We start from the raw sequence: 20,509 nt of genomic DNA on the forward strand, positions 1-20,509 counted from the left end.
CCTTTTGCTGAGATCCAACCTGACCCTGCCCTGGCACAGCTCCAGCCGTTCCCTGGGTGCTGTCCCTGCCCAATCTCACCCAGAGCAGAGGTCGGAGCTGCCCCTTGGGAGGAAGCTGCAGATCCCAATGATTCTTCCCTCAGGAGACTCCACCTTTCCCACAGGCTGTAGGAAGCTCTCCCCTGGGCCCTCCCAGGCTGCTCCCTCCCCATCCTGGGCACCCCAGGGGGGAATCCAGCCAGTTGTCCCCAAAACCCCCCAGTGCAGGGGGGGCTGAACAGGCTCCTCCTGCCTTTCCCCCTCCAGAACAGCTCAAACCTCCCAACACCCACAGCACAACCTGTGTCTTCTCCATCCCCACATGCACCACAGGGGCCAGCCAGGGAGCTCCTCTCCTTTCTCTGTTTCCTTCAACATTTTCATGAAAAAACACCCCGATGGGGGAACAAGTGACAGGACAGGGGGAAACGGCCTCAAGTCGCACCAGGGGAGGTTCAGGTTGGTATCAGGAAGATCTTCTTCACTGACAGAGTGGTCAAGCACTGGCACAGGCTGCCAGGGCAGTGGTGGAGTTGCCACCCCTGGAAGTGTTCAAAAAACAAGTGGACATGGCACTTGGAGAGAGGATTTAGTGGGAATGGGACTTGGACAAAGGTTGGACTTGACCTTGGAGGCCTCTTCCAAACTTAATGATTCCATAATTCCGTGAATAAAATGCCACTGGAAGCACCTTCCAGGTGTGAGGACATGAGCACTGTCTGATATCTCCCAGCAGGAACCAGCTGGAACTTCTTCCTCCTCCTCCTCCTCCTCCTCCTCCTCCTCCATGCTGGGGAGCAGCTCCTGTGCCAGGCAGAGCACGGCAGAGGCTGCTGGACACAAGGACACTTCCTGCCACTCCTGGCACTCCATCCGTGTCTCCACATTTCCTGGCTGCTCCTTCTTGCCCTGAGCACCCACCCAGGGGCTCGGGGCCGTTCCTCCCTGCACACACTCCCACAGGAACCACGAGGTTTATTGAATTTAAGCTGCATTTCAGGTGACAAAAGCAGGTGTCCGAGGCAGGTTGTGTTTGCCCACCACGGTGGGCCTGGTTTGCAGGGCAGACCCAGGGCTGGTCTCCCCAGTGAGCCCAGACAAAACCACCCCCACGAGCAGCTGGGCTGTGCCAGCCTGGGCTGTGCAGGCAAAGGCACAGCTCGAGTTCCAGGGGGGATTTGAGCTGCTGACAAAGCTGCTCCCCAGCTAAGACCAGACAAAGGCACCTCAGGCAAAAGCTGACGTTTCAGCTGGGGGATTACTCTGCAACTCCAGATTTCTGTTGATTTTTCCTCCAAGAAATATTAAAAAGTCCCATTGGATTGTCCACCCTGCTCTCACAGACCCAAAGGGGTCCCACAAGTGCTCCAGACTCTCCTCCAGCACTCAGCCAACCCTTGATCCTCGCAGGCTCTTCCTCACTCTTCCCTTTTCTTCTCTCCACGACAGACCTGGGGCCTCCAGACCTTGCACTCTCTGCTGGCAGGTTTGAGGTTGGTCTCAGTGGCTCCTTCCCAGCTTTTCCAGCCTTCCTGAGAGGGGAATTTTGCTCCCATTGACCCCTCGGTGTCGTGAACCCACGCTGAGAGTGCTCAGGAGAGGGTGTGCTGTCCCAGGCAGCTGCAGCAGCACCCTGGGGTGCACGTTGAGCTGTCACCTCCTTTTCCACCCCCTGTTTTCCTGCTGGGCATCCCAGTCAGTGCTGGAGGCTGAGACTCCACGGACTCACCTCTGCTCCAGCAGCTCTGGGCTGGGACATCCCCATCTCCCAGAGACTTTAAATGAAAGGGTGTGGGAGGACCATGGTAGAAAGGAGGGGGAAAAATGGAGTTCATTCTGTTTGACCTGCAACACCTCAAAAATGATTCCTCTGTCTCCCCCTGCACACCACAGGGGAAAAGGCCTTTGGTGAACATCCAGCTTTCATGGAAAATTAACCCCCAAGCCCTTTGTGCAGAAAAAGAAACAAATCCCAGTGGTTTTTCACCCTTAAAAGAGCAAATTTTGGGCCATTCACTGGGCTGAGCTGATCCAAACAGTCTGTGTTTAGATCCAGGGCAGATCCAAGGAGGGACAGCACTGCAGGGCTGGAGCTGAGCCTGCCCTGAGAGCCACCAGCAATGCTTGATGCCAACAGCACCTTGGGGTCCCCTAAAGCAAAACGCCCCCACAGCTGGGGGGCAGGGGCTTGGCTCTTACCTGGAGTGAACACTCTCCACGAAGGTCCCACTCCTGGTCTTGAGCTGATCCACCTCCAGCCTGAGCTTGTCGATCTCGTCGGACAGTCGCCGCTGTTCGGGGCGAGACGGGACAGGCAGGGGTTGGGTTTGGCTCTGAGGAGCTGCCAGGACTGAGGGAATCCAAATCCTGGGCCATTGCCAGGGATATATTCCCTTCAGAAATCCCCACCCCAGGTTTAAAGCATCTTGGACAGTAAAGAAACAGCTCATGCAGGCACAGAGGAGGAGGATGCTGGGGAGGGGTCACAGGACAGACAGACAGACAGATGTGTGTGTGCTCAAGCCATGCTGGTTTGGGAGATGAAGGAGAATTGGTCCCAGTTGGATGCTCTAGTTTTCTCCACACAGCACTTTGTCCCTTGGCAAAGGACCAGCAGGGAGGGACCCACCAGCCAAACTTGCTGCTGGTCCTGCCCCTCCTGCTGCCAGCCCCATTCCCAGGGGGAAGCTGTGCCTGCACTGGGAGATGGGAGAGGGGAGGCTGCAGGCAGGGAAGGAGAGAGGGGAGGGAGGGCTCTCCTGCACAGCAGGATCCAGTCAGGGGGGCAAACAGGCTGAGCCAGGGCAGGTGACATCCCGACAGTGTCACACGAGTCCTTGGAGCATCTGGGACAGCGAGGCCTTGGCCAAGGAGGAGAGCAGACCCCCAGCCCCCCCAGCCATGCATGAGACATGAGGCACATCCCAAAAGCTTCCCATTGCTGCCAAAAGCTTCCAAAAGCTGCAACAACCCTTCACGTTTCCAGCACGGGCCAACGGGGGTTCATGCAGGTCATACTCAGATGCTTTAGCTCAGAGTGTGAGACCTCCAGGGCTCCTGTAGGCTGGGTGTGGAGCTGATCCCCCCTAAGTTTGAGAAAGCCTTGAGGGGAAGGGGGTGTTGCTGCCTGATCCCTCCTCTATCTATGGGCAAAGCCCTCCAGGCCTTGGGAGGTCGGGGATGGACGAGTGTGACAGAAACTGGGAGACAGGACCAAACATGCCTGGCAGGGACCCGCCCCGGGGGTCTCCAGGGAGGTGGGGGGCAGCTTCTATCCAGCCACTGCCGTGGGTTAGTTTGTGCCCTCCTGCTGCTGGGCATTCCAGGATCCCAGCTCCTCCAAAACTAGGGCACTTTGGGAGGGGCCACCGCCCCTGTCCCGGGGTTTGGAGTGAGGAAGTGCAGCCACTGGGGCAGGCTACCTGCAGCCTCGTTTACCTTGTCGTGCTGGTGTTCCTCTATCTGCTTTTGGGTGTTTTCCAGCTCTTGTAACAATGTGTTCTTTAAAAAAAAAAAAAAAAAAAAAAAAAAAAAAAGGGAAAAAAAAGAGGAAAGAAAAAGAGAGACCGTTTAGGAAACGGCCCAGGAATGGCCAGAGTGGGATCTCTGTGGGATGGGCACCGGGCACAGGGGTGGCAAAGGCTCCCTGAGCTGCAGGAACACCCACCTGCCCCTGGACAGGTCCCCTTTGTAGATCCTGCCCCTCAGGCAGGGTGGCCATGGACCATCTCCTGCCCCAAACCCGGGCAGGGAGGGCATACAGGGACGAGGGGTTGGATGGGCAGGGCTCGAGGGTTAGAACTGTGTGTGAGAGGAGCTCAACTCCCCCTCGGGCAGCTGGATCCAGGGAAAATGTGTCCCCTACATCCAAGCCAGGGGAGGGAGCAGGTGTGTTCACAGAACCACAGAATTGTTGGGAAAAGGTTGGAAAAGACCTCTGGGATCCGAGTCCAACCATTTCCCCAGCACTGCCGTGTTCAGCCCCAAACCCTGTCCCCAGGTGCCACATGCCCGCGTTTGCTGATCCCTCCCAGGGATGGTGACCCCACCCCTGCCCTGGGCAGCCTGTGCCAACACTATAAAACTTCCTGTGAATTGTTTTTTGCATCCTAATATCTCATCTAAACCTCCCCTGTGTAGTTTGCAGCTGCCTGCCCCAGTGCTCTTTTCTGGGGGGAAGGAAAGCTGGAGGTCAAACAGGATCGCTTTTTTTCCCATGAAAGACCTGGAGAAGCTCTCTGGGTGGCACCAGGCTGGGGAGCAGGTGCCACCACTCTGGTCCCTGTGACTTGCTGGGGTGGGGTTTGGGCTCATCCCTGTGGTCCTGCTCTTTATCCAGAGCCCCTGGACACACTGCTGAAGGACTGGACACGCTGGCAGAGCCACACGTGGGTGGGACAGGAGGGGACAGCAGCAAGGACACAGAGCCAGGCCTGGGGGCATCAGGGGGGATGGAGCCCTGTGTGCCCTGGCTGGCTTAGGGGAGTCTGGGCCCTGCAGGAACCCAAAGGGAGCAGAGTCACCAAGGCCTGACCTCCCACTGGCACTGGGAGGTGAATCCTTGCCCGGAGCCAGCTGATCTCCAGCTGGTTGAACTCACACTGGGGCAGCAGCAGCTTCAGCTGCTTTGCTCCAAGGAAAACCCCGTTCCCCAGAGTGAGGTGGGAGCTGGGAGGCTGCTCAGGGGCACTGCCCTGGCTTGGAGAGGACACATCAGCCCGGGTTTGGGGGACAGGAGGGTTTGAAGGGGTGGGCAGTGGGACAGGATGAATGCTGCATTTTTTTCCTGCAAAATGCAGTTGGGATTTGCTCCAACAGCCGGGCATGGGTGGCACCGAGGCTGTGCCAGCAGAGACACAGGGGAGGGAGGGAATGGAGCAGGACAAGTCCTGCTGCTGAGGGAGGTGGAGGGCAGTGGAAAGTGGGTCTCACCAGGCCGGGGTGAGCCGTGGAGCAGCTCCCTGTGCTCCCACAGGGCTGGAGTCCTGCATGTGCTCATTTCTCCATCCCTGCACGGGCACTTCCAACCCTGTGCCGTGGGCAGGCGAAGCTCCACACCAGAGGGCCTGCAGACCCCCCTCACAGCCCCTTAGAGGCCCCCCTGCCCCCCAGGCAGTACCTTCTCCTCCAGGGCTGCCATCCTCTCCTTGAGGTGCAGCTGCAGCCGCTCGTTGGACTCGCTCAGCAGCCGGTCCACGGTGTCTGAGAGCCGCTTGTTGTGCTCCTCGTTCATCTTCTCCCTCTGCCGGGCCTGGGGCAGCAAGCGGTGACCAGAGGGGCTGATCCTCCTGCCCTGAGGGCCTCAGTGCCTCCCTGCCATCCCCTGCCTGCTGTGGGGTCAGAGCTGCCCCACCAGGCCCAGCTTTTGGGGACAAACCCACCCCTTCCAGCCCTCTTGTGGTTTTCTGACACTCCCAGCCAGGGATGAAAGGGAGATTCAAGGAGATCCTGCCTGCCTGACCCTCAAGAAAGATCCAGCTGTGCATCTGCCAGGAACAGCCACACTGGAGCACATCCCAAACCCCAAGGAATGCTGAACTTCTGGATTTGCAAACGTCTGTCCTGGGACAAAACCAGCAGGGGCTTCACCAGGGACACATCCATAATGCCCAAGAAAAGGGCATCCCAGCTCCTGCAGGGACAGCCCAGGCACTGGCCAAGCAGCACAGCAGGGACTGTGCAGCCCCTGGCACAGCAGCCCAGCCTCCCTGCCCTTTGGATCCTGCTGATCCTGCTCCTGAGGTGGAGCCTCCCCTTCCCCCTTGAGTTTGGGGTCCCAGCCTGCCCCAGGGGGACCTGCTGGGAGAGGAGTGGGTGTGGAATTTCGGCAGAAAGACCTGGATGCCTGGGAGAGGGGGAAACCACAGCAGAGAGTGCCATGAGCTCCTGCGTGGCTCCAGTTTGAGAGGTCCTGGATGGGAAAGGCTCACCCAGACTGCTCTCCCCACCCTGCTCCGGAGACACCGGGTGTGCCCAGGTGTCCAGGTGCCAAGGGAAGGGCAGCCAAGGCTGGATCAGGACTGCAGGGGCAGCACTTACCCTGGCCAGCTCCTGGTTCTTCTCCTCCAGCTGGGTCTCCAGCTGCCGGAGATGCTCCTCGATGCTCCCGTGCCTCTCTTCTGCCTGGGAAAAGCAGAGCAGCCCTCTCGGATGATGCTCCCCAGAACCACGAGGGCCCTCCCGCATCCCTCCATCCATCCACGCATCCACATCCTTCCTGGGATGCAGCACCTTTCTTCCACTTTTCTTCCACTCACTGGGAGCCCAAACCAGCCCTGCCAGCACAGTGACAGGAGCTGGAGGTGCCCTCAGAGGGACTGAGCACCATTCCAGCACCCAGGAAGGGCAGGGATGGCCACGTCCACCCCCCCTCCAGGCCTGCACCCTCCCACACCCAGCCTGGTCCTTCCTCTTCCTCCTCTTCCCAGAGTGGTCCCAGTGGTCTCAGCAGGGCCATCTCTGAGCAAACCCCACACGTGGAGGATTTCAAAGCGGTGCCTCATCCCTGCAGCCCGGGGGCCGGCAGGGGACAGAGGAGCCCCAGCTGGGAATGAGCACGGGGTGCCCTGGGCTGCCAGGGCTCCATCCCTGCAGGTTCCCGCCCTCCCCCCTGTCTCTGCCCCGCGGTGCCCCCTCCCCTTGCCTTGGTGAGGGCGGCGATGCGCTGGGCCAGCTCTGCCTCCACCTCGGGCAGCGTCTCCGCCTTGCGCATCGTCTGCTGCAGCTTCTGCTCCGCCAGCTCCAGCAGCTCCTGCAGGTGCCGGGCCTTCTCCTCGCACTGGAGGACAGCCAGGGTGGGTGCCTGCTCACCTGAGCCACCCCCAGCGCCCACTCCCAGCTCCCCGGGGTGACGGGGAGCCCGCGGGCAAGGCCCCGGTACCTGGCGGTGCAGGGACTCCTTGTTGGCCAGCTCGTTCTCCAGCTTGTCGTTGAGGTCGTGGATGGAGGTGGCCTCTCTCTGGGCTGCCAGGTAGCGCTTCTCCAGCGTGGTGATCCTCTCCTCCATGTCCTCTTTCTGTGCCAGGGCCTGGGGAATGTCACATCCTGATCTGTGACGACCAGTATGGGAATAACTGGGACACCCAGTGAGCCTGGGACACCCTGAGTCCAAGAACACAGGGAAAAGCCTGCCTTGGACAGGGATGAGGGGCAGGAGAGTGGGACAGAGATAAAGAGGGAGTCAAGTAATCCCAGGAAAACCTTCTAGCAGGGACACAGCTCACTGCCCCAGGTCTGCCTCTCACCTCAGGGAAGTCCTCCTGGTGGACCTGGGGACAGTGTCCCAGAGGCCAGGGGCTCTTTTGGGGGACGCCCCACAGGCAGCAGGACTTCCAGGGCCTTCCCAGCCTGGATGCTGCTGATCCCGGGCCTGGCAGAGTGGGAGGCAGTGGCTCACCTCTCGCAGGTCCCTCTGGTACTTGCTGCTCATCTCCTCGGATTTGATGAGGTCCTTCCTGGCGGTGCCCAGGTCCTCCTCCAGCTCAGCCACACTGGCAGCCAGAGCAGAGATGCGCTCCTTGGCCTGCACCACCTCGAAGTTCTGCTTCTCCAGGAGCTCCTGCAGCTCCACCACCCGCCCGGCCTCGTCCTCCGGGTGCACGGAGCCGTTGGAGAGTCGCTGCAGGGAGGCACAGAGGGAAGGGGATGCCAGGCTGCCCCACAGCTCCCGGGCTCTGGCATCGCCTGCAGCCACACAACAGGGCAGTGTGGCCCTGCAGGGATCTGGGGGAGGGGTGGGAGTGGAGACACGGCGCTCTGGGACCCCCTGGGAACAGCCTCCTCTGGCCAGGGATGGGGCTTCCACAGGCACAGTGGAACGGGGATGGCAGCTGGTGGAAGGTGTCCCTGCCCATGGCAGGGGGTTGGAATGGGATGGTCTTCAAGGTCCCTTCCCACCCAAACCATTCTGGGATTCTGTGAGCTCTGGGAAGCAGAGCCCCTGGGAGCGTCCTGACACCACTCCGGAATGGGCTGGATCCACCAGGAAGGGCATTTCCCAGGGGGTCGGACCCAAGGGAGAGGGAAAATGGGTTCTCAGCACCCCCCTGGAGCTGTAACAGGGGGTTAGAGGAACTATGTCCTCCCTGAGCGTGGTCAGAGCAGGGGTTCCTGGGCTCTCACCTTCCAGGGAAGCTTCGGGGCTGGTTCCTTGGGCTCATCCCGCTCTCCCGCCGGGGCCTCCCGCACGGCTCCTTGCTGGAGAGCTGCCACCTGCCCGGGAACAGGGATCAACCCATGGATCTGGGCAGCAGAGATGGGGCACTGGTGGGGTCACACCTCCAGTCCTGGGGGCAGCTCTGGGCCCCTCACAACAAGAGAGACACGGAGGGGCTGGAGCATGTCCAGGGAAGGGAACGGAGCTGGGGAAGGGTCTGGAGCAGCAGGAGAACTGAGGGAGCTGGGAAGGGGCTGGAGCAGCAGGAGATGCTCAGGGAGCTGAGGGGGCTCAGCCTGGAGAAAAGGAGGCTCAGGGGGGACCTTCTGGCTCTGCAACCCCCTGACAGGAGGGGGGAGCCGGGGGGGGTCGGTCTCTGCTCCCAGGGAACAAGGGACAGGAGGAGAGGGAACGGCCTCCAGCTGTGCCAGGAGAGGTTTAGGTTGGATCTTGGGGGAAATTTCTTCCTGGAAAAGGTAGTCAGGCCCTGGCACAGCTGCCCAGGGCAGTGGTCGAGTCCCCACCCCCGGAAGTGTCCAAAAAACACATGGAAGTGGCACTTCCTGACATGGTTCTGTGTCATGGGGGTGTTTGGTCAAAGGTTGGACTCGATGGTCTTGGAGGTCTTCTCCGACCTTAATGATTCCAAGAGAGAGGGAGGCAGAGGGGCTGTGAAAGTGAGCACTGAGGGAGGTTTTCCTGGGGAGTCCTCAGGGATCTGAGCCCTGTATCCCAGGGCTCCCAGCTCATTTTACGGGTTGGAAGCCAAACAGTTTTGAAACCTGGTCTGGCAGGAGCAGGGGACAAACACTGACATCATGTCCTGCTCTGGGGGGAGAGGATGGGGAATGGTTCCTGCGAGGTGAGGGACCTGGGAGCCTGAGGTAGCACCACCAGACTTATCCTGGGAACTGGAAAGAGGAGAAGAACTTGGCCAGGCTGAGGGATGGCTCTTCCCTTTGGGCAGCAGTGGCCGGGCACAAACTTCAGGAAGGAAAACAGGGTTGATGCCTCTCCAAGAACAGCCCATCCCTAGAAGTGTTCACAGCCAGGCTGGATGAGGTTTGGAGCAACCTGGGGTAGTGGAAGGTGTCCCTGCCCACGGTAGAGGGTGGAACGAGGTGAGCTTTAAGGTCCTTCCCACCCAAACCCTTCTGGGATTCTGGGATTCCAGGATGAAAAGGGTTGGAGGCTGGGGACAGCAAGGTCCCCATTCCAGGGCTCCAGCAAGGAAAAAGGTGGGGAATGCAAGGTGAGGGGCTTGGAGAAGCAAGGTTTGGGTCTCTGCTGAAGCAGGGAGATCCCAATTCACCCTCAGTCTCCTGAAACAATTCAGACTCAGGTTGGTTTGTGTCAGTGAAATGAACTCCAAACAGCCAAAAGAACAGGGGGAACCTCGCCTGGGAGATAAAGGCTCCCAGAACCTCTGCAAGGTTCCCTCAAACACAGACAATCCTTCATGGAAGCAGCGAGTTCAGAACAAAAGCCTCCCCCCAGAAAGGTCCAAACACCATCTCTCTGATCTGCACGACCAACTGAGGGTGGTGTTTGAGCAACTTCAACCATGAATGTCCCGGGGAGCAGCTCCAGTGCCCCAGGAAGGGCCCGGGGTGTGTGCCCAGGTGCCCCTCACCTGCCGATGGGCGTCCACCAGCTGCTCCTCCAGGGTGGCCACTCGCTCCAGGGCTGCTCTCAGGCGTTCCCGGACCTGCAGGAGTGGGAAACAACAGGAGAGGCCGTTACTGATCCACGAGGAGGGTGCCCAGGATCCAGCCCTGCCAGGCTCGGGGGGATTCACAGGCTCAGCATCATCCAGCCCATCCCGTGGTGGGGGAGGAAGGGAGAGCCTGGGCCAGCTCTGGGAGATCTGTGGCCAGGACAGCCTGGAGACATCCCCTGGCAGAGGGAGGAGATGCTTGAGGCAAAGGAACCAGGAGGAACAAGAGCCACAGTGCAGAGGCTGACCCAGAGTGCCCAGTGCCAGCCCCCAGGAGGGGCTCAGGAGAGCTCCCTGTCCCCAACAGCCCCAAACCCCCTTGACAGCCCCCCAGCTCCCAGGGGCAGCTTTGGGGTATCCAAGGCCCCTGTCCCCAACAGCCCCAAACCCCCTTGACAGCCCCCCAGCTCCCAGGGGCAGCTTTGGGGTATCCAAGGCCTTCCTCCTGAAGGGTTCCATATGAAACAAGGACTCGAGGCTCCAGGCCTACAGCACTCAGCTGCCCTTAGCACAAGTATAAATTTGTAAAATGTAACCACAAGTTTGGTTTGAATAAATACCAGATTGTAACTGCTTGTAAACAGAAAACTCCCCCAGTGACCAGGTAAGAGAAGAGCTCAAGAGAGGCCAGTAAGGATCTGCCCTCCCGACAAAATGAGGTGTAAGATTAAGAAAAGAGCTTCAGCAAACAGTAATTGATATTTTAACACAAGAGTAGTCACCTATTGGTCTTAAAATATACGTGTAATTATAATGACTATTTAATAGTAAGTATAAAACTTTGCAAGTTGTCATGTACCGACTCTGTATGAATGCACCTTTAAAATAAAACTTTGTAAGTTGTTTGGTCAAGGGTATAAATACCCTGCGAAAACTGTCACTCAATGGACACATACATGGAATTCTGACCTTCCTTTCCTCTTTCTCCTTCTCCCTTTCTTCTCTCTTTCTTTACCCTTTTAATCTGTTTTCTTCTTTTACTCTTTCCTTTCCCTTGTGGGCAACTTAAAACCCATGAACTGTGTTTTACTAAAGCTGGTGTATTGATCCTGGGGAACGGGTCTTTGCGCTGGGTGTCTTAGTAAAACAATTTTCCTTGGTTGCATTTTAACTCCTGTAAAACCTTTTGCCGAAACACCTTCTTTTCCTCACTAAATCAAAAGAAGTTCTCTTAGAGGAGAGCGTGTGACTCTTCCTCTGGATGCGAATTCAAGGCTATGACAAACCAAAAGGCTTTTAAAAAGTCTTAAAACGTAAGCGCTCTGGGCAGAGCTTACAGCTCAAACTCCGGAGTGTAACATCGAGTGTAACACCGCCTCACCTTCTCATCCAGCGCCTTGTGATGCTCGAAGAGCGACTTGAGAGCCTTGAGCACCTCGACCTCGCTGGAGACGCCGGACGGGGACTGGGCCTGGCGCTTGACCACGGTCATGCGGAGGGAGCGCTCGTGCCGGGACACCAGGCACTCCAGGTGCTCCAGCAGGAGCTGCGGGGGGCAGAGCGAGGGGGGGTCACCGCCGGGCTGGGGGGGGTCCCACATCCCCGGGACAGCGACGGCCCCGCCCTTACCCGGGTGTTGTTGCGCTCGGCCTTCAGCTCCGAGATCTCCTCCTCGCGCTCCAGGAGCTGCTCCCGGCAGGCGCTGAGCTCCCGCGTCAGCGTCGCGAACTCCTGCGGGGACAGGGCCGTCAGGGGGCACGGGGATGGGGGCACAGGGATGGGCATGGGGGCAGAGGGGTGGGGATGGAGCCAGAGTTCCAGCCTCGCTGCTGGGACCTCCAGCACGGGGCACTTCCCACCCAAACCCGACCAGGGAGAGGGCAGCATCAGGAGGTCGGTGGGGAAGCACATCCCAGGCCACATTCCTGGCCTCTCCAAGTGCTTTGCATGAGGAAAAACGCAGCATCCTGATATTTACCCATTTGGTTTGATGTCCAGTGACAGGAGACACTGCTCTGCAGCTCCAGAGGTGCTTGATGGCATTTAGAGCTTCCCAGCCAAGGCCACCAGCGTGTTCCCATTCCCACTGTCCCCTCGATGCAGAGCACCCGCCCTGGAGCCTCCCAGGAGGCCAAACCTCCCCACAAAGCCAGCCAGGATGAATCCCCTGGTCCTCAGCCAGCCTCAGTCCCCTGGCCCTCAGCCAGCCTCCATCCCCTGGCCTTCAGCCACCCTCTGCCATGGCCTCAGGACCTGGAATCATCAAAAAAAACCTCCTTCCAAAGGAAAGAGCAAGATCTGCCCCAGTCCAGTGTGTGGAGCCCCATTGAGCTTCCTACAGGGCAGCCCTGGGCCCCAAACCCCAGAGGAGAGGGATGGGACACAGCAGGAATCGTGCCAGGTGCCACCAGTTCTTGCTCCTGTCACCGGGAGGTGACAGCCAGGAAGAGCCGTGCCCAGGGCACTGCCAAAGGAGAGCTGCCCAGCCAGCACATCCCTGGGGATGGGCTCCTGGGAAACACCAATCCCACTCATGGCTGTGTCAAGAAGGGAAAGGAAACTCCCCCTGAAGTTCCCAGGATGCGGGAGGGTTGGCTTTCCCTTAAAAACTGAACCCCCAGCAGCTGGGTGAGCCCAGGAGCACCTCCCACTGCTCCAGGAGCACATCCCACTGCTCCTTCAGGCACTCCTTCAGTCCCCGAGCAGTGCCAGGACCAGGAGACGTTTCGCAGCTGGGATTTTTTTAGGGTGAAAAATGCAAATGTGGGAACGAGTTGTGAATTTACACCACTTTCACAGTGTTGCTGAGAAGAATTTTAAAAGGCAAAGGGTTTCAGAAGAAGCTGAGAAGGATTTGATGGAGCATTAACAAACCAAATTTCCACTGAGGGTTGAGAGCAGTTTTACAGCATGAGATTCTCTATCACTTCAATTTTCAGGTTAAACAAATAAAACCCCTTCAAACCGAAGCAAAACATTGAGGCTTAGGCTGAATCAAATGCTCCGTTCAGCTCCAAGTGAGACCTCCTGCAGCAGCTGAAGCTCCAAGAAATCCAGAGCTTTTCCATCCCGGAGGTTTTCCCTCTCCCTTCCCACCCTGACCCTCCCGTGCTGGAGGGGTTTTTGCAGCCTGGGGCTGCTGGGGGTGGTGGTGGCACTGGGGAAGCTGCAGCCCCACAGGGGGACAGGACCTGAGCAGGTCCCAGTGTGGGGAAGGGAAGAGTCCTTGTCCCTGTGAACAGCTGCTCTCCTGCCCCTCACCTGCCCCAGGAGCTGCCCCCTCACATCCTCACCCTGGCATCACTCCAGGGCCCGAGTTCCTTGGCTCCTTCCCAGACCCACTCCTGCCCCAGGCCTTCCCGAGGGACCCCTCCAGCCTCAGGGCCATCCCTGTCCCCATCCCTTCCCCAGGGACCCCTCCAGCCCCGGGGCCACCCCTGTCCCCATCTCTTCCCCAGGGACTCCTCCAGCCCTGGACTCATCCCTTTCTCCATCCTGCCCCAAGGATCACTCCAGTCCTGGGATCACCCAAGTCCTGGGCTCATCCCTGTTCCCAACCCTTCCCCAGGGACCACTCCAGACTTGCTGTCACCCCTATCCTGGGATCACTCCAGTCCCGGCATCATCCCTGTCCTCATCTCTTCCCCAGAGACCCCTCCAGCCCTGGGCTCACCCCTGTCCCCATCAGTTCTCCCCCAAACTTGTCACAACACCCCAAACCCCCATCACCAGCCTCTGCCGTGCCCAGGCCCCCTCCCACACTCACTCCCAGCCCATCCCACAGTCCCCCCGTGCAGTGACCCCACTGCAGACCCAGCTGCCCCGGGAACCCCCTGTGCCAGCCCAGCCCTTCCCAGAGCCCAGCTCTTCCAGACGAAGGGATCCCAGCTCAGTGGGATCCCAGTTCTCCCAGTCAGGGGGATCCCAGCTCTCCCAGCTCTCCCAGCCCGGTGGGATCCCAGCTCTCCCAGCCCGGTGGGATCCTGGCCCAGTGGGATCCCAGCCCTGCCCAGCCCAGCCTCAACCCCCGTGTGTGTTCCGTGGGTTATGCAATCGCTGCGAGCAGCTCCTGAGCATCCCTGCAGATTAAATCCGGGCTGGGAATGCCGGCGAGCAGGAAGCAGCAGCGCGAGGAGCCCGTGCATCGAAGGGCTGCTTCAGATTCAGGGATGTGTCACTGCCCCGGCCCCTCAGCGTGCCAAGACGAGGGCAGCGAGGCTTAAGGAGCTCGGGAAGAGAATCCTGGCAGTCGTGGTGGCCCCGGAATGTCGTTCAGCGAGCGGGGAAACACTGTGGGCTCTTCCAGCACCGGGGCAGGAGCCCTGTGGATCCAAAGCCCCCGGATCTGCTCTGCCCCGTGGCCGGCAGGGAAAACAGAGACTGTGGCCGTGGATATTCTTCCCACTGGAGCGAACGAGGCAGCGTGGGATGGATGGGAGGCAGCGAGGGAAGGGGACCGGGATCTCTGGGACCCAGCTCTCCTCGCCCCGCGCTGGAGTGGGCAGGCTGCACAGATTGTGCCCACAATCAGCCTTTCATCCCGAAAGAGGGGATTAAAAGGGAGAAAATCCTCCGGAGAGAGACGGGCAGCCCCCCCCGCGGCCGGCCCGGCAATACCCGGTCAGCGGGTCAGACACGGAGCGGCTCCGCTCACATCCCATCCCATCCTATCCCCTCGGGCCGCTCCTCCCCGAGCCCTCCATCCCGCCGGGAATGGCCGCCTGCATCCCGCGCTCTGTGTCCCGGCATCCCACGGCAAATAAAGGAACCGGTGACGAGCGTCGTCCCCCGGGGAAAGGCCGCAAAAAGGAACGTTTACACCAAAAATAGCAACGACCCCGAGGCGAGACAGGCCGGCAGGGAGGGTGAGCCGAGCACACGGGGCCTTGTTTGGATGCCTTGGGAAGGAAAAACAGGGATAAATCACTCCAGCACCCGCGTGTAGCCACCTCCCCCAGCCCGGGCTGTGCCAGATGCCGGCACTGCCACCTCACTCTGGGCCACCGGGCCAGTCTGGGGACCGTGAGCAGCTGTCCCCAGCTCCTGGCGGCAGTGTCACACTGTGGAGAGCAGCCTGCACCCCCATCCACGGCGTGCCAGTGTCCTACATCCCAGCAAAGTATGGATAAAGAAGATCCAGATGATTTCCCTCAGCCCTGGCCACAGCCAGGAGCCTCCCAGGCCTTTCCCTGGCTCAGATCGGCTCTTGGACTAATCAGGGACACCTATAACCAGATTAGAAAGTGAAGGAGAGGTGCCTGATCTTCGGTCGGAGGAGGGATGATGAGACACAGCCCTGGGAGCCCTCGGGAACCCGCTGGGAAACCCGGCGGCCCAGGAAGCAGCTAATTGGGATTAAAACCAAAGCACCCTCAGCACAACCGGCTGGGCTCAGCCCCAAGGCCCAGGGGGATGGGGAGCAGGGTGGAGACCTCAGAGCAGGGAGGGAGACCCAGAGGGATGCTGTGGATGGGGCTGGGATCTCCACTCAGCACCAGGAATGTCGGGGGGGGGGTGTTGGGGTTGCACCAGTGGGGAAGGCACAGGGAAGAGCTGGAAGGCAGCCAGGAACCAACCCCATGGAGATGGCTGGGAAAGCAAGGAGGGGTTTAAGAAGCTCTGGGGGAGAAGAGAAATGCAAAAGCCCCCCAGTCCAGTGCCACCTCTTGCCTCTCCCACCGCTGTGGGCAGCACAGCCAGGGATGCACCACCACAAGAGGAATTCTCCTGGAATTTGTGGCAGGAGCATGGCTGCTGCTGCTCCAACACACCCAGCCCGGGGACACACCGGCTCCAGCTGCAGGATTAATGGCATTTTAAGACCCCTAATTGGAGTGATTGCTCCTGAGGGGCCCTGGCGTGGATGTGTGGGAAGGGTGTGCCAGGAATCCAGCGCTGCTGACTCGACACAACACAGGGATGGAGCCCCAGCCATGGCCTGTCCCAGCTGGGGGCTGGCACCCCTGTCACCCCTGTGCCCCAGGAGGGGTGCAGGATGATGAGAAAGCCCCAAACCAGAGCCCAGGGGATGAACACAACTCCAGGATGTGTAGCAGGGGATTACAGAGATTAAATCCCGCCGGGTAAACCCAAGGCTCCCACCATCACCCACCCCCAGCACTGAGCACGTCCTGCACCTCTTGGCTACAGCTCTGGGGCTCTGAGGGACCATCCCTGGGGAACTGGTGTCCTCCCTTCTCAGCACGTGGTCAGGAGGAGTATTTCCACCCTCATGGAGCAAGCAGGAATCCAACACCTCAGAGGCCTGGTATTGTGGGAGCATGACCAACTCCAACGATCCAACACAGCTGCCAGACCCCTCCATATCTTCCCAAAATCTGGAGACACTTTAAGGGGCTTACCCCATGGGTGTTTTCCCCTTGCTCAGTGCTGCTGAGGTTCCTGGGTTTGTGCTGTTCTTCACAAGTTAACCCTAAATATCTTTTTAAGTTAAAGGGAAGCATTTGGAGTGGTTGTTTGGTGCCAGGACCCTCCCCAGCTCCTGAGGGACCTCCGTGGAGCTCAGGGAGTCTTACGGAATCTGTCCAAAAAGGCCAGTTCTCACCTCCCCAGGCAGCTCTGGATGGATGAACTGTGGGAGGTTTCCATGGCCATCGGGACCCTCAGCACAGCAGCCCTGTGGAATTTGGGAGTCTGTTCTCCCCCTGACACTGCTGGGCACAGGGACTCCTGCCAAACCCCCCAGACACCCCAGGGTAGGGAGGAGTCCCATCCCCCACGGGACCCCGCCCTGGGAACACACCTGGATACAGCTGGATGTCACATCCCTGGGTGCCACCCACACCCAGGAGCTGGGTGGCCAGGCAGGAGGGAGCTGGCACCCCTGCCAGGGCTCTGGGGGGGTTGCTGAGAGCACCCAGACCCCACTCAGGGCTCAGTCGGTGGCCACACACTCCCTGGAAACCAGGGAGGGCGGCGGGATTGGAGCCGGGAGCTTCCAGGGTGATTAAGGCACGTTCAGCACTCCCACACGAATAAATAAATCATGTAAGAAGCATTAAGGCAGCTTAGGCTCCCCGGGAAATTGCCCTGGAGTTCTGCCTTTTGGGGGCTGAGGGATCCCCCATGGGCTGGGGGTGGGGATGGCTTTGGCTACGTGGCTCAGGAAAGGGGGAATGGGAGCCACAGGCAGGAGCACCCCTGAAGCATCCCCTGCCTCCCCCTGGATGAGCACATCCCTGCCTGCCCCTGGATGAGCACACCCCTGCTTGCCCATGGATGAGCACATCCCTGCCTGCCCATGGACAGACACATCCCTGCCTGTCCCATGGATGAGCACATCCCTGCCTGTTCCATGGACAAACACATCCCTGCCTGTCCCATGGATGAGCACATCCCTGCCTGCCCATGGACAGACACATCCCTGCCTGTCCCATGCACAGACACATCCTGCTTGCCCATGGATGAGCACATCCCTGTCTGTCCCATGGACAGACACATCCCTGCCTGGACAGATACATCCCTGCCTGTCCCATGGACAAACACATCCCTGCCTGCTCCACGGACAGGCACATTCCCTGCCTGCCCCAAGCATGGATCTGCCCCAGACACCCATTCCCTGCCCATCCCTTTAGATCCCGTGCCGACACAGCAGACTCCAGCTGCCCCTCTTCCCTGAGAGGATGCCGAGTGCCACATCCCGAGCCTCCCTCCCTGCCAGCCTCCCGGGCAGTGCATCCTGTGAGCAGCTCCAACCCGGCTCTTCGTGGCTGCCAGCCCCGTGGGAGGCCACCGATAAACCCGGGTGCCCAACCCTGCCCCCCAAAGAAGGTTTCTCCCAGCAATCCCGCTTGGATCCCATCCCAGCGGGGTCTGACACGTCGCAGGAAGCTCCCGGGCAAAAGGGCTCACAAAGGAGGAAGAGGATGGGGCAGACCCAGGGGATGGCCCCACACGGTGCCCCGGGGAAGGGACCCGCCGTGCCCCCCTTACCTGGTACATGCTGGGGTTAATCCCATTGGGCGGGTGGGCGCCTTTGGCTTTGCTTCCCGAGTCCATGGCGAGCCCTCATGTCCCGCGGGGGCAGCCCCGGGGCCGGGGGGCACAGCGGGCACCGGGGACCCCCCGCCCGCGCGGGGACAAGCAGGGCGGCGGCAGGCAGCGGCAGCCGGGGGGAATTCCCCATGGGATGTCCCCCTGGTCACATCCCGGGGCGGGGGCAGCGGGACGTGGCCCCGATGGAGCGGGGGGCACCCGGCGGGGCCGCGGGTGCGGCGCTGCCGGCGGGTCCTTGTGCCCTGACCCAGTTTGCTCCGTGCACACCCCACCCGTGCCGAGGCTCCGAGGGCCCGCTCCCGGAGCGGGAGAGGAGGATAAATCCGCATCCCTTAATCCCGGGCGGCTGTGGCGGGGCGGGCAGTGGGAGCGTCAGGGTGACCTGGCGTGCTCCCTCCGGAATGCTGGCACAGGAGCAGGGAGCAGAGGGGACCGACCCCCGCCGGCACACGGAGGTGGTGCTGGATACACCCAGCACTTGGGAATGTCGTGGTGCTGGCCCTGGATGCACCCAGCACTTTGGAATGTCGCAGCACATCGCTGAGGACAGGGAGGAGCTCGTCCCCAGGAGCCTCTGGGAAGCACCGCTGGGATTTTTGCAGAGCCAGGAGCAGCCCAGCTCCATGCTTGGAGATGTGCTGGCCCAGATACTTTCCCCCATCCAGGGAGGAGCAGGGATGCAGAGAGCTGGGCAGCCACCAGCTCCAGCTCCGTCCTGCTTGTGCCACCAGCTTTGATCCACGAGGAATTTCCCATCTCCCTGCGTGCCCCAAACTCCGGTGCCCAGGCAAGGAGGATCCCAGCTCTCAGCACTGGCACAGTCAGGATGGATATAAACATTGGAAGGCTCCTGCCTCCCCTGGCTGTTGGGCTCCTCGCCACATCACACCCACAGTGGAGCAATGCAAAAGCCCCCCCAAAATCCCTGTTCCCCCAAATCTGGGCCCTGGGACACTGTGTCCTGTCCCACAGGGCCCCACAGGGACAGTGGGCAGCTCAGATCCCCCCTGCACAGCTCTGTGATTCTGATCCACCTCACCCTTTCCTGACCTGAGCATTTTCGTGGAGGCTGAGCCCAAGTCCAGGTCTGTGGAGCACCTGGAGGGGGTCCTGCAGGTGAGGAACCAGGAGCAGAGCAACCCCAGACAGCTCAGGAGAGCCAAGGTGAGCCCTGACTCCTCACACCCTGGGTTGTTCCTGAGCATTCCCCACGCCCTGGGTTGTTGCTGAGCATTCCCCGTGCCCTGGGTTGTTGCTGAGCATTCCCCATACCCTGGGTTGTTGCTGAGCATTCCCCATACCCTGGGTTGTTGCTGAGCACAGCCCCCTGGCAGCCTGGCTGCCCCTCTGCTCCCTCAGCTCCCTGCAGTGTCCCATCCCCACCCTGCTCCCAGCTCTGCCTCCAGGGTCCCCTCTCAGGACCTCGAGGCAAAGGAGTCCCAGTGGGTGATGGGGCTGAAGGGAAGGGGCCTTCCTGGTGTGGGAGAGGCCGAGATGGGGCTGCCCTCCAGCAGTGGGGAAGGTGAGGGGTTAATGTCCCCACCTGGGGACTCTCAGTGCCCCCTCAGGACCTCCTGCCATCCCAGGGAGTTGGCTGGAGGCAGCAGGCCGGATCCATTCCCCGGAATGTGCCGCCTGCTCCCCAGGAGCTGCTTCCCAAGGGACTGTTCCCTGGGGTGAGCGCAGGCTCTGGGGCTGCAGAGGACACCCTGGGCTGTCTCAGGAAGGTTTTGTCCCTTCTCCAAGACCATTCCCCGTGCACAGGGGGGACTGAACTCCCACACCTCCCCACTTGGACTCACAGCGAGGGCTCCAAAGGGAAGGAGGTGTCTGAGCTGGCTGTGGCTCAGGAGAACCTCCAGGTTTTCCCACCGACACAAGGTGCAACAAATCCGCTCAGAGCAGCTCCAGGCGCCCAAAGGCACAAGCTAAACCCCACATCCCGCAGCCCGAGGCCTCAGCGGAGGCTCCTGCCCGTCCCAGGGCCGGCTCCTTACCTGCGGGAGGGCGGAGTTGAGCTGCCTCTGGAGCTGGTCCCGCTCCCGGAGCGTCTCCTGCAGGCGGCTCTGGGTCACCGACAGCGTCTCGCGCGTCTCCCGCAGCGTGTCCAGCAGCTTGTCCCTCTCGTCCAGCATGTTCACCATCAGCTGCTCGAAGTCGGCGTCGGCCTCCGAGCCCTGGGGGGGCCCCAGGGGGTCCCCCTCGCTGATGGTGGGCATCACCTCGCACATCATGGCGGGGGGGGGCGGTGGTGCCTGAGGGGGTGGGCGCTGGGGGCCGGGGGGTTCGGGGCCCTGCTCACATCACCACGGGCCCCCACGGGCCGGGGGAGCCGGGGCAGGAGGGGGCAGCGGGGTGCTGGAGGTGAGGGGATCCCCCATCCCTTCGCCCGGGGGCTAGGCAGGGGTTGGCATCACCCCGGCCGGGATGGGGGGATGGCCTCGGCACCAGCGAGGTCCTCGGGGTCTCAGATCCCCCCGCTCGTCACTGCCACAGTCTTGGGTCACCTCTGGGCTGCCTCCTGGAGGGGCTGCAGCATCAGGGGCTGCTCAGAGGGGGGCAAAGTGACCCTTGAGGACTCGTCCCAGCGGGGAGCCCGAGCCAGCAGCAGCACAGGGAGGGTCCGAGGGGTTTTGGGGCTG

At 60.7% G+C, this 20,509-nt stretch overlaps 1 protein-coding gene across 1 annotated transcript in view; it reads right to left on the reverse strand.

The window, feature by feature from the left end:
• Window positions 1–20,125, reverse strand: part of PPFIA4 (PTPRF interacting protein alpha 4) — a 37,379-nt gene extending 17,254 nt beyond the window's left edge. Inside the window, exons 1-13 of the mRNA XM_017835507.1 lie at window positions 19,865–20,125; window positions 11,481–11,582; window positions 11,233–11,397; window positions 9,828–9,902; window positions 8,161–8,250; window positions 7,436–7,657; window positions 6,920–7,066; window positions 6,683–6,817; window positions 6,079–6,162; window positions 5,159–5,290; window positions 3,478–3,540; window positions 2,239–2,330; window positions 1,568–1,672 (exon numbers count right to left, since the gene is read on the reverse strand). Of these exons, the coding sequence (XP_017690996.1) occupies window positions 1,568–1,672; window positions 2,239–2,330; window positions 3,478–3,540; window positions 5,159–5,290; window positions 6,079–6,162; window positions 6,683–6,817; window positions 6,920–7,066; window positions 7,436–7,657; window positions 8,161–8,250; window positions 9,828–9,902; window positions 11,233–11,397; window positions 11,481–11,582; window positions 19,865–20,101 (1,649 nt within the window). The 5' untranslated portion in view covers window positions 20,102–20,125. The remainder of the gene's footprint in view (window positions 1–1,567; window positions 1,673–2,238; window positions 2,331–3,477; window positions 3,541–5,158; window positions 5,291–6,078; window positions 6,163–6,682; window positions 6,818–6,919; window positions 7,067–7,435; window positions 7,658–8,160; window positions 8,251–9,827; window positions 9,903–11,232; window positions 11,398–11,480; window positions 11,583–19,864) is intronic.
• Window positions 20,126–20,509: the final 384 nt, after the last annotated feature.

The sequence above is a fragment of the Lepidothrix coronata genome, unplaced genomic scaffold (genome assembly GCF_001604755.1).
Source record: "Lepidothrix coronata isolate B3197 unplaced genomic scaffold, Lepidothrix_coronata-1.0 Scaffold259, whole genome shotgun sequence".
NCBI lineage: Eukaryota > Metazoa > Chordata > Aves > Passeriformes > Pipridae > Lepidothrix > Lepidothrix coronata.